Genomic DNA, 13,967 nt, shown 5'->3' with positions numbered 1-13,967 from the left:
TGAAACCATGCCTTCTTTCACTGCCTGGCTTTACCTACTAGATTTCACAGAACACCCACAATGCAGCAGGGCATCGGACGCCTTGCTATAGTGGGGACTTGCTTGTGAGGAGCAAACTATCTCAGCTCACATGCAGCGCGCTCCAGCTGAGGTAATGGCATTCGTGTTGCCTTCTTGACTTACTCTATAAACTGCAAGTGAAACTGTCTTCGAAGACACCTGATGATTTTTGAAAGTTTCATGAGAGGAAACACAGACTGGCAGCTTGGATGACTCCCAACAAAAGCTACGACAGATCATATCACCGTTTGCCACCATACGCTGTTCAAACAGCCTGCCTTCATGCTGTTTTCTATTATGTTTTTTTGTTCCTGGTCATGTGGGGCCAAGCTGTGTTAATGTTTGCTGACATCATTAAGATGTTGTAGGCGTTTGTTTCCTGGATGCACTGAGATGCATGGGGCCTTGTGTCGCATGTACGCAAATTAGCAGTTTACGCTTCCCCTTTCTGTTCCACATTAGCATACTGAATTTGTTACTCTTTTGCATACAGGTCTCATCACTGTGCAAATAAACTAAACTGATGAAAGCATATGCTATTAAAAATCCTACTAAAAGACATGAAGCTGAAATGTTCCATTTGCCTGTTAAATATGAACGCATACTGTGGTTTTCCCTTTTAATTTAACCACACACTGTATGTTAACAGCACTCTGGAATTCGTGCATTTCCACTAATTATACCCTAGCATAAAGGCCAGCTTTCAATGTTATGACCTATATAGCGTCATTATCTGACGGATAAATTGAGTGTCATATTGTGTTACAAAATGAATAGCATTACCCAGAGTTCCCAGTTGCTGACTGGTACTGTTCATTGTTATCTTATTTCCATGACATGTGATCTATGTGAGATAATGCATCAGCAGACAAACAAAATGCTTTTGTATACTCTATGTTGTGGCTTCGTATACTATGTGTATGGCTTGCTTTTGACAGCGAAAGCAAACTGGAGTGCACCTGTGGATGTAGGTGCAGGTGCGGCGTATAATAATGATAATGAGTGCGTGTGGGTGTGGCTGGACAGAAGATCAAGGGCCTGAGAACTATTTGCATGCATACATGGACGTCTGCGGGGATTGTGTATTGTGCACATCTTCACAAAACTAACCTGCAGCTGTGATCCTTCGGGTTCCCCTGCAGCGAGGCGGCAGCCCTGGCCAGGCCCAGTCGCGAGAAAGCATGGTAGTACGTTAGCTGTGCGTCGGACAGGCTGGCCACGCCATCTGGCTCGTCGTACACGTTCTCCCAGTATGAGTTCAATGCCAGCGTCCCCTGGGGAAATGGTCCAAACAGGTAGGCATCCAGCTGGTTCACTATCTCCTGGTTAACGCTGGCTTCGAACTTCCTGGCAAAGAAGGTGGGCCGCACTGTTTGCTGCAGGCAGAGAGCGTAGGAAGGTGGGGGGAGAGCAAAGCAAAGACGGATGAGATAAAGAGAAGAAAAAAAGGAGAAGATTAAGAAATGGTTGTGCGCCAGGATGTCAGCCGAACAAATGCGATGTGTGAGATATGTGAGGAAGTGACATGTGGGCAGGAAAGAGAATTAGATAGGAGGTAGTATAAAAGTGAGTGAAGGTAGCAGATAAAAATAGGGAAATCATTACCATATGGGTTTGTGAATTAATTATAATGTATTAAATCAAATATACTCTCTCCCAAGACTATCTCTCTATTTCATTCTTTTGCAGTACAAATGGTGTCCTGTACTTTAGCGGTTCCCAGCCTCCTGGTCATTGCCCCACAAGGGATGTTAAGATAAACTGGAGGGTTTAGATGAGCTTAAAAGATTATCCCATTAATTTAACACCACAAAATCACCATAGACAAAAATGTCAAACCACAAATATAGTCTTTTCTTCCTCATCGGCTCTGGCGCTTATGTTACCCACAATGAAGCTCTGCTGCCAGTTGGCTGGAAATTTGACTGCCTATCCTTGTAGCAGCTAATGTAGCCTCAAGTCATTGGCCTCAAGCTGCCACACAGTATTCTGGTAAATTCCTTTCTTTATTGACATTGACATAATTTAAATATTTTTCCCCTGCAGTCACACAGCTTTATAAAAACAGTTTTCACATGATCGGTAATTTAGTACAACTCCAGACCTGTAAACAGACTTTGATGTGTAAAATAATCACACAGCTGCTTATAAGAACAAAAGAAACTAGAAAACATGTTATATTAACGCCTTATTTATTAATGCATATAATTAATGGACAAATAATCACTAAAAACACTGACATAAAACCCGTAGAAAACCTCATGCTGCTCCTGTGCACGTCACTTCACATCAGCAGATGATCCTACAAATTCTGAAACTTGTGAGGCAGAACAAGCAAATCCACCTGCACGCCAATAACACAGATGTTTAAAGGTTAATCACATTATGGTGCAATTGCTATTGATGGAAGGACTTTGGGTGCATCACTGGACTTGTAAGTCACTTAGGGCATCAGTACCAGACAGCTTCATTATAGTAACTACAGTCAATACTAGTAGACAAAGAAAAGCAAGAACTAGACACGAAGCTATACCCTATAAACATTTGCATGCTTTTCTTTAGTTATCCATTATTTGTCTTTTTCCTTATCAGTTCTTTGCATTAATCGCTCTGCCTGGAATCATCCACTCAAGCCACGTTGTATTTGTCCCTGCCACGCTGTTGGTTATGCAGCTGATGGTGCATCACGAAATCTGCCACCTTCACAGCCTGGCTTCCACACAAAGACATCTTTTAAGTCCTAGACACCAAACTATTCATCCGGCACCAAACACATCGGTGCTACCTGCTAAAAAAGGAGACCAAATCACGCTGTGGCACATTTCTGAGAGATGTGCTTTTTTTCTCACAGAAACTGTTGGATGCTGGTGTGGCGTGGCACAGTACCAGATGTTGCCCTAACACTCAGTGATTGGCTCGAGATATCAAAGGAAATGCAAAGGAGTGGGTTTTAGTTCCCAGACAGTCCTAGAGCTTGTGGGTGTTCTGACGTGCCCTCTGTGGAATCATCTGAAAGCAGCAGCCTGTCACAGCCTGTCTTTCTCACATTCTTCCCAAAATGTACCCATTCTAAACACATTACTAAACAAAGACGCACAAAGAGAAAAGGCACATTACACCAATCTTCCTTAATAAAACTCCTCCTCTAATGAGTACAGTTTAAAGTAACTATGGTAGGAAATTGACAGCTGTACTGACTTTAAAAAATTGTTCTGATCTGGAAAACAAATGAAAGTTTTCTTTACTTGGCTGTACCGTCTCAAAGAGATTACTTTACGGTAAATTAAGTCCTAGTAATCCCAAGCTCTGGCTTGCTTCTGGAAAGTCTTTTTTCCCAGGATTGGGCTTCAGTGATACCAAGGTGCCAACCAGACCCAGCGGCAGTGCCAAGGGTAAAGGGTTGGCACTAAACTGAGACTGAGGCTAGACATGCGGCAGACAGCTTTGGCGATGGGAGAACTGAGCTCCGTGCGCCGACTGGTATATAAAGAAGAGGGGAGATGAAATGACTCACCATTCTTGAAGGATACGACTTAAAGTGATATTCTGCTGAGGCAGAACATTTGTATTCACTTTGTAATTCAGCTTTAAGATTTTAGGAGCGCATTAAAAGTGTGACGCTGACTTTCTCTGGGGCTCTAGAGTCACTGCCACTCATTCACTTTCATTTTGAAAGGCTAGCTAACCGTCTCCTTAATCACAGACCCAAGGCTGAGAAGATCTAATTATTCCTACCATTTTTTTCCTTTCAGGGTCATACTAATTGAGACATAATTTTGCACATATCGACTGTGAAAGCTGTGGGAATACATTGGATGCTGAGGTTGAGAGGACAGACCTTGTGAGCAAAGAATTTAAGGATTGACTGCTGCTGATTTCCTGCAACATACTGATGTGCTGCAAACGTCTGCTGAAAGTAGTGCTGTTTTTAACATTCATTTTTGTATGTTTGAAGATGTGTCTGATTGACATCTCTGATGAGGATCCGCTGCATAGTCTTTTTCCCTGGCCTTTTGCCAGTTTTGCTTATTAAATACTTTTTTTCTTCTTAAGCAGCAGCTTTTCCTTAACATGGGATAAAAGGACAGCTGGAATTTCCATTTTTGCAAATCCTTTCATTCCTGCCTATAGCATTTGGCTGGAAGCTAAAGGCAGTCGTGTTAATAGCTGTGGGGAATATTACAAATTTCCCACGAATGAAACAGTAATAAATGTCAAAATTATACGAGCTCTTGCTCTTGACTTTTCTTTAAGAATGAACAATACTGGCTTTTGCTGGACTGAGGACACTGCATATGTGATCAATCATGTGATAAACAGAAACCTGCTCTATTACACTTTATGGAGCAAAGCCTGTGAGCTAGTTCAGGCTGGCAAGTCGACTGCACTGCGTCATATACACTAACATGCCTCACTCTCCTCACCTCATATAACTAAACACAACCACCCAGGTTGGCGGCCTGTTGTAGCTGCAGAATTTCCCATCTCGTCCTCTTTTGTGACATCTGGCGAAAGTTATTAGACTAAAATTACATTACCAGCAAAAGAAAGTCACTTGATACGTGCCTTTGTATTCATATTAAGGCCTTGTTCTATTTCTTAACTTTACTTTAAAGCTAAATTAGCAGGTTGACAACAAAAGACTGGGCATAAAAAGTTGACGTTGCTATGGTGATGCCACCTATTAGTTTGCAAAGGCTCAGTTTTAGTACTGTGGCTATCACCATCGTGGTTTGTTGGAGATAGAAGTGACAATATTTGGACAAGAAGGTAGAGAAGTAGTAGTAAATCAACACCAGCGTGTAAACGTCTATTTCTGGTGATAGGCTGAACATTTTAACTCTGAGTTGCTTTTTGGAGTCAGCCCCAAGTGGTCATTAGAGGAACTGCACTTTTTGTTAGCTTGATTTTTTTTTTTTTTAACTGTGGAAGTTCATCTTGTCTGCCACGTAATTCTTTCCATTTTCACTGTATTTTATGTTTGTTTGTATTGTAGTTTTATGATAAGGTAGTTTGTTTTCATATATATGGTCATATAATTTAATGGACAATGCAGTCAAGATAATTAGATGTTTCTCTGCACTATATTTTCAAAGATATTTTAATCTGTAGTGCAGAACCGTTAGCCCACTGCTGTGGCACTAAGAGTTTTTGCATAAATACTGCCAACTCATGCTTATGATGAGGAAAAGCCACAACAATGTTATTCTGTCTTTGCCGTACAGTCATTTTTTGACTGTAAGCCTTTTTCCCTCCTCCTCCTTAAAAAATAAATAAATAAATAAATAAATAAATAAATCCAAAGCAAACAAAAAAAGAAAATGGAGCATCATTTTTTCTCTGACCCTTCTCATGGATTTCCAACCTATTAGTCTTGCTTCAATTTGCTGACTCCCATTATTTCTAAGTTAAATCAAAGACAGAAAATTTAAATGGTTACAGAATGACATCTGTAAAGCCTCAGTTTTAGCACTGTGGCTAGCATCTGGGTTTGGGCTGGAAGTAACCATATCTAATAGTTAACTTAGTACAGGACTGTGCACAACTCCTGAGCTACCCTCCTAGGAGCTAAACTTTCTGGCTGCTTTTTCACTCACTTTCACTCCTTTTTACCCGAGTATTTTCAGAGTAATGATTTTTTTTTTATTAAGGAACTTAACACTGCTCTATGAATAATTGGAGAAAAAAAAGGGACCTAACTTAATGATTAGCCAGTGTTGTGTCTGAACACAACAGAAAAGTACAGTGGCCCTGAGAGGCCAAACGGACTGCAACTTAAGAAAACACCAGCAATAAGAAAAACGCTGCAAAAGTAAACAAAACAAACAAAACACAACGAAAATAGGAAAAAAGAAATTGGAAAAAAAAGATTTCCAAAAGCACAAGGGAAGTGTTTCTGGGGAGACAATAACCCGATGGACTAGTTGCAGGAACCAAAATATGCTAGGTAAGCGTGATTTAATCTCATGAGTCATATAATACTGATGACAGATTAGGCTAATAGTTAGGCTAACACACGTACCTCTCATCTTTTCTTTCTTCACAAAACCGATAGATCCTCCACTTCTTTTAAGTGTCTCCCAGCGCAATTCTTAGCATACTTTGGTTCCTGCAACTGGTCCGTCGGGTTATTGTCTCCCCAGAAACACTTCCCTTGTGCTTTTTGAAATCTTTTTTTCCTATTATTGTTTTCATCTTTCCTATTTCTGTTTACGTTTTTCCTATTTCTGTTTTCGTTTTTCCTATATCCGTTGTGTTTTGTGTGCTTTTGCTGCGTTTTTCTCATTGCTGGTGTTTTCTTAAGTTGCAGTCCGTTTGGTCTCTCTTTTAGAAAAGTTAGCAAAGAACAAATTCTAAATTGTATCTTTAGGCACTTTGTGATTAGCAATATTATGCAAAAACATAATTTATTCCATTCAAAATATAAAGAAATGAGTGGTGGCTAAAAACTTTTTTTTGACACTACTGTACCTGAAATGCTCACTTGCTAAATCTATGCCATAGATATGTTGTAACTGCACGTCAAGTATGTCATGTATGATTCCTGGTTTTAAGCAATCTGCAAACACTTACTTAACCTCTGGAGACATTAGCAAAAAATGTCAGGGCTTCATATTTAGCCTGCAGCTCAGTAAATATATATTTTAAACAGTTATTTAAAAAAATAAAACTGATAGGTGATGGTTTCAATCTTGCATTTTGGCTCTCTACACCATCTGTTCACCTATATGCAAACATGTCTTGCTCAAATGTGATTGGTCCAAAGACTGACCCCGCCTTATTCTTAAGTGATACTGAAAATTAGCTATGATGCAACTAAGGAGACTGCTGTTAAGCCTTTTATTATTTGTTTTTACTAATGTTTAAACACTGTCTTAAAAAATGAAAAAACAAAGGCCCAGCCTTAAAAAGATTAAACATTTTGTTGTTGAGAATCCTTTCTACAAATTACCCCTTTAACAGTTATTGTTGAATGATCACAAAAAAGCTTTTGTTTAAATGTATTTTGTGTATCATTACTACCTGGAAGCGATGGAAGTCTGCTGGCTTGAAGTCATTAGGAGAGCATCCACACCAGTCCACAATGTGCTTGTACTGACATTTGCATCCCAGTTTACGGTTCCAGTTTGTTATGCGCAGGTTGTTGTCGACCATGCTCTCACAGTGGGCGCTGTTCTCCAGCACAGTGTGAAAGAATGACTGGAAAATGAGAAACAGAAATGAATAGGGAGAGGGAGGGGGAGGCGGAAAGCAAAGACAAAAAGACGAAATTAGAAAATTGTATACCTTTTATTTTTTACACCATCCAATTCACAAGAGGAAATAGAGTAGGAGCAGAGAAAGGAGATTCACAGTAGCCCGCGATAAACATTCAATTTCCCCACAGAGATCATTCAGTTCTCATGCAATCTTTGTATAAGGTTTGGAAAATCAGCCTTTACATCTTCCCTTCACTTTATGATCTTATTTCTGCTGTCAAATTCTTTTCCAGGCAATGAAACGAGAACAGAATAAACATTTCTATATATGACAGGGTGCAAGTCCAAAGCAGTGTTTACCTGTCAGTCAAAGATTAAGAGACACTCGAACCTGTGAGAGCAGCTTCTGTCAGTGTGTGTTACCTCAGCAGGAAGCAGAGTGTAGGCGTAGAAGCGCTTCATGTTGGTGACCAAATTGTCCTTGGAGTTGATAACATATTCCACGAACAGGCGGTTTAGAAGAAACCAGTCGGACCCACCATCTACAGAGATGCCTTCTGGGATTTTACGGTCACCCAGCCTCCACATGTGGGTGTCGCATTCATAGAACAGACGGTCCAAACCTTGCTTACGGATGAACCTAACAAGCACACGGGAACAAGGTTTGGTAATATCAGTGACTATGTCAGAGCTTGTTGTTGTGAAGTCCTCTTTTCTTTTTTTGAAATACCATTTACATAAAAACAAGCTCGGAAAGGTCAGTTACTGTTGCATCAGCATATTTATATTTTCCTCCAATTTCTTTCTTGTAAACAGATTTTTTTAAAGCTCCGCTCGTTTATAGCAAAGAGCAACCGTCTTCCTATAGGAAGGACACAAACTTAGAGCTGCTTATAGTAAAACAAAGCTGAAAGTCTCACCTTCTCTTTAAAAATAAAATCTTAGTATTTAATAAAGTTGGAAAAAATACCCAAGAAAGTGCCCTCAGGTGAAGACTGCCATAATAGCTTGGCTATAAAGGACTTTATAAATGTGGTGACATCACCCCCACACACACACACACACACACACACACACACACACACACACACACAGGCATGCACAAAGAGAGAAGAGTGACACCCTGCATACGCAGTGGGTGGTGTTACTCCAGTGAACATATTGAGTGTTAGATGGAGGGAGTCAAATTCAGGTCAGCAAAGTCAGGCTGTTCCTTCTCTTTTCTGAAAGGTGACAGTGGGTGAACTTGTGGCACACACAGACACACACTCAAATTGCTAATAAAGGGTTAAACGAGGAACAAAACAGCTGCACTCTTATCATACAGCACTGAATAAAATACTGACTGCAAACACAAAAAGGTAGTGCTGACTCATGCTGACTCATGCATCCATGCTGGACATTTTTTTTTCCATGTGCTTTGGGGTATTTTTGCCCACAGTGTTTGGTGATGACTGGTTTGCCAGCGGGGTGTGATGTGGCTGAAAGCTAGGGGAGGCAGGCAGGGTGGCGTCAGCAGAGACAAACGTTCTGGCAGCCACCTCGCTGGCTCACCCCACCAAGAAGGTTAATTAATGAAGCCACAGATGGGAGCTAATTGTATTATGATTCAGTGACCACACCGTGCTGGCAGGCGTGCACATAGGTGCTGTATGTGTGTGAGAGAAATACAGACGGAGCTAGCCAGAGAGTAAGGGAGAGGGTGGGCTGCTGTGGAGAAATTAAAATTACGTTTCAGAATTTGCATCTCACCTTGCATTGTCCCTGCCGTGGGACTTGATGAAGTTCATGTATCTGTATTTAGACAGGAAGGCCACCAGCTGGTCATTGGTCCTGAAACATAACAGATAATGATTTACTTATGACTAGGAAACATGTGGTAGCACCCAGCTGGAAACACTGATTTTGAAGCACAAATATCACTTTTGGAGGAGAATTATGCAAACTAGTCTATCTTTTAACAAATTAAATACACATGATACTGTGCCACTGACTTAACTGATTATTAATAAAAATACTATTACATATTCTTTTTGTTTTCACAATTCTGATTACACATCTTTAATTTAACTTTGCAGTAGACATTAAATCAGTGCTCTGTATAGATATTTATGGTGTCCTGCACCATAGAAGAAGTAAAGAAGCTTTTTGCATTTTATTTCAGAGCCGAGTCATCAAACCTTTTAAATCTTTTAACTCTCACGGAGGTCGGAAGCATCATTGTGGCCATAACCAGCTACAGTACGAGGTTACTGAGTATTTTTATCCCCTCAAAACAAAGCGGTGGCTTTTATTTTGAAAAGATTCTATGGGAAATCTACAAAGTTATGCCCCTGTCCCCCCAGAGCGCCTCTGAAAAGTAAAACTTGTTGGTTTAGGCAGGAGGCATGAAACAGATGCACAGTAGAGCCAGGGCCTCTGAGTAAGCGATTTTTTCACTTGTGCCATTTTAATTTCAAGTGAAGAAATAATTCCACATTTTGATATTTTGTTTTATTTCTTTGTTTTATACACACAACACTCATTTTCCATATTCCTATATACACAATTGCTCCAGTACAAGAGGAAGTTGAACAAAATTACATCTTTTACAGTTACGGACATAACTGTATTTTTTTTCTTTTGGTTATTAGTTCACAGGTGCTGCAGCTTAAATATGATACATTAAGAGAAACCATTCTGGACCAGACACGGAGGTGACGAATGTGAGTTTTTCTACACATGTGATCGGATTTAAATGCCCTTTCCCATAAATTCATACTCATTCTGAAATGCGTCACATTACAAAGGGAAAAACGATCATTTGTGTTTCATGGTAACTTTAAAGGCATGGAAAATGATTGTGATTGTTGTGATTCATCATGAACACGTAATTTTTTTCTGCTGACTGCTTGCCTCACATAAAAAAACATTCTGTATATGTGTTACAGTTCTCTAGGTGGTCACATGGAAAAAAGGGGAAAAAAATGTGATTTATGTAATACCAATAACAATTATATTTGATCAACTACACCACAGTCCCAGTTTAGCAGATCAGATGTATTATCAAGGTCTTATTTATTGATCATCTCCACACATGTTTAATGACACATAAAAAATGTAAAATATGCAATATGCAACTTATTAGGCATTGTTATTTTCACTGGAGAGTCAGAGTTTTCACATCGCAAAGTATTTGTAACTGTAAACTTTACCCTTCAGAAGATTAATGTTAGACAGCATTCCTGTGTCCAGTTCTGCACAATGGTGCTCGAACATTTAAGTGATGTAACAATAATGAAAACACATTTTCAAGCGGAGGGGAATTTTACTGTAATAAGGAAATAGTTGTTCGAGGGCTTAAAGTCACATATCAATCAATTAGAAGAAAAGGCCTCAGCTGCTCCCAGGATCAGTCTCTGAGTTCCTTCAAGCTGTTAAAGCTATTTAGGATTATACAAAAGATTGTGCTATCCATGATTTTGATGAATGACTTCATGCTGCTCTTACATTGTAGAGCAGTCTAGTTCCTCATATACAGGCCAGACAGGCTAAAAGCTTTGCTCCACAGGCTATGCCCCAGTCAATGGTTCTAACATTTCATCTGCGGTGGAGCCTTTCATGATGGCTTGGCTTGCCTTTCTAAAAGAGCAGCGAGGCTCAAGGATCAGTGGGGGGAGGGACAAGCGCATATTAATGTCATTTTCTCTTCAAGGAGCAATTTCACAGCCTGGGGGGCTTATCTCAGGAGGTCCTGAGCCATAAACCCTAACTGATGATGTGCTATACAGGCGCATGCAGTCCTCGCCGTCTCAACTCTGCACACACACACAAACAAATGCTTACGCGTTGTGTATCTGCTACTGTGACTACTAGTGACAATACAATGCAAATTCACAGACAAACAAATGCTTGTAGACATGCACACTACACAGGGAATTCATGTCAACTTCCAGATTTGCCACCTGAGTGGTCACCCTGTCCACTGGGTCTAGTTTGCTTACTTTCGGCCCTGTGGCTGCTCTGCACACACACACACACCTACACACACAAACACACACACAGGCACAGCGCTGTTAGTTTTAACCCCACCTGTCACTGAAAAAATATGCACCTTTTAAATAAAAGAGCCAATTAAACTTAATTATTATACCACTGTATGACAGCTGTGATCTTACTGTTATATTTATTATGTGTTGTTTTAAATCCAAGATTTTTAATATGCAGCTCAAGAGGGGATGGCTGAATGCCACAGCTGAAACAGTTTGAATGCACGCAGAGTGTCTTTATACTCTATGCATGTTAACAGATACGGTGTCTTCCTGTAAGTCTGTTGCATTTAATTCACACAAGACTGCATGGATCCTTCATATGTGGATCTGGCCTGTAGAAGCTTACAAAATGATTCTGTAACTTCAGCAAATAAAAGAACTAGATTTTTTCAGCAGGATCTTGAAAGGGTTGGTGTTGTTGTAAATGGGCTAAAGTTCTATTTTCTTCTCGCAGCAGGAAATGACACCTATCACCTAATGAGCAAAGGTAAAGTATGAGATGCTGCACTTTTTTTTTCAGCCGCAGATGACAAAGCGAAAGAGATTAGAAGATATGATGCCTGCAGCCAGTCATTGCCTCACAAAGCTCAGTCTTCTTAAAAGCTGCTGTAAAGTCTATGAAAGAGGCTTTAAAGAAAAGAGGTAAAAAGCAGGGAGAGTGTGTAGATAAAAGCTGGGAAAGAGGACTGTATTCTCTGACAAAGCAAGCGTGTAACTCATCCTCTGGCCTCTCTGGACATGCACACACACACACACAGACAGACAGACACACATAGGCAAACACAAACACACATCCACACGGTATATCTCCCCCTGGACACACAGACCCTCTGCTGGTGTGAGGGGCTGTGGGATTGCCTTTGAGAGCCATCCATGCGGCAGGACAGACATTATCAGGGAATTAGAGGGGAAATAATGCTTGTCTCCAGTCCCACTGATAACAACAGCTATAGTCAGAGCAGCACAGGGCAGGGGAGCCCCCGACATTCCTGCCTGCAAAAACACAGTGCGATCAATATGGAAAAAAAATGTGTGACCAAAGTTTTTGCATCTTAAGGAAATTTTAGAGCAGATGGTTGAGTTTTCCTTGGATACATTTAATAGGATCAATTTGTGTAATGGGTTATGAGTTGTGATGAATTAACTCATATGGCTGTATTGGTTTGCCATTGCACAGGAGGGAGGCATCTGCTTATTCCAACATGTTTTTCTGCGCTAGTAACCTAAGTCCATAATGATAATGTAATGCTGATGTGTTTATTCCTAAGGAAGAGCGGCTCTCTTTTCCGGATCTCCTTCCTAAAGAGATGAGAAGGGATTGTCTGGTAAAAAAGAAAAAAAAAAACAGCTGAATGGGCTTCACTTTGTTGCTTGAAGACACTTGAGCAGCACTTACTCTCTTACAGAGACTAGGACCCAGACGTGCCACTTAAAGGTTTATATTTGCAAGTTTAACTCTGTAGATGGGCACTGCATAGACTTAGTCAAATCCAAGCTGTGGTTACAAATGCACTTACTAAGCAAAGATACAATTCAGTTTACATATTTTTATATCGCATGGATCCAAATCATGCCGTTTTGTCTTGTTTCCTTTCCCTAACTTATTCTTGTTCCTCCGCCACTCCCTGCAATTTCTGCCTCTCGGCTCCTTCTTTCGCTCCATCAATCGTTTCGTCTCCCAACAGATGGGGCTTAAAACCTCCAACGTCAGCCCTTTTCTCAACAACATCACCCTAATGCAAATGAGGAGGCAAAAGATGGGAAGAAAACAGCGCGCACACTCGCAAATACCTTTAATCATGCATTGACAGACACACAGAGAGCCTAACACACACAACTGCGTACAGGCAGGTGCTGAGACACACCGAACTATCCAGACGGCAAGACAGAAAGTCAGGCTTGCACAAAGTGGTGCAGAAACATAGACGCACACGAAAAGGCAAACGCACATGGACAGCATGTCAGCAACATTCATCGATATGGTGAAACCAACTAACTCAACAAGACTGAACCCACCCATGAACAAAATCCACATTTGTTTCAGCGTCTTGGCTCCAGATGTAGAGACATCACATCCAGCTTCCTTTCACCCACTGGCCATTACAGCTTGTCTAAATTCAACTGGTGGACATCTGGCTGTGCAGAAAAGATAACTCGCTCCTTAATAGGAGGATTTTAATTGGCTGCTGCAGAGCTACATCAAAAACCCAGCAGACCCTCAACTCCCAGAAGGACTATAAACTCACATTAAAAAAAACTTAAAGTCATGAAATTTCTCTTCCAGTAGGCTACTTCCCTGACTTCACGTCTAGTTCACAGAGACTTTGTAGCTTTTAATTACATTTTGCAGCTTCTTAAGTGGGATGTTTTTGAGTAAAAAGATGACTTTTAGACTATACAGTGCACAACAGGCCTGGAGAGTCAATAGGCACTGACCCTTGGCAATTAAACTGCAATCAGTTCACCGCTGAAGCAGGCACTTGGAAGATGTGGAAGGTGTGAATGAATGGTGTCGGAGAAAGTAGAGGTTCGGCTCCATTGATTTGTTTGCTTTGGAGTGACTCTGTATTTAAAGCTCACAGTTAACCACAAGAGCTCAGACTACTGTGTATTGAATTGCCTCCATATTGGCTGTGAACTACTACTGTGGTGCATGGCTTCCTAAAGAGAAAACCAA

The 13,967-nt window shown here is 40.6% G+C and overlaps 1 protein-coding gene across 1 annotated transcript in view; it reads right to left on the bottom strand.

The window, feature by feature from the left end:
- LOC134629461 (xylosyltransferase 1-like) overlaps positions 1-13,967 on the bottom strand; it is a 78,435-nt gene that overhangs the window by 16,821 nt on the left and 47,647 nt on the right. Inside the window, exons 5-8 of the mRNA XM_063476797.1 lie at positions 9,012-9,092; positions 7,683-7,899; positions 7,084-7,260; positions 1,171-1,436 (exon numbers count right to left, since the gene is read on the bottom strand). Of these exons, the coding sequence (XP_063332867.1) occupies positions 1,171-1,436; positions 7,084-7,260; positions 7,683-7,899; positions 9,012-9,092 (741 nt within the window). The remainder of the gene's footprint in view (positions 1-1,170; positions 1,437-7,083; positions 7,261-7,682; positions 7,900-9,011; positions 9,093-13,967) is intronic.

Source organism: Pelmatolapia mariae, linkage group LG6, assembly GCF_036321145.2.
Source record: "Pelmatolapia mariae isolate MD_Pm_ZW linkage group LG6, Pm_UMD_F_2, whole genome shotgun sequence".
NCBI lineage: Eukaryota > Metazoa > Chordata > Actinopteri > Cichliformes > Cichlidae > Pelmatolapia > Pelmatolapia mariae.
This window is presented reverse-complemented; position numbering and strand designations above follow the sequence as displayed.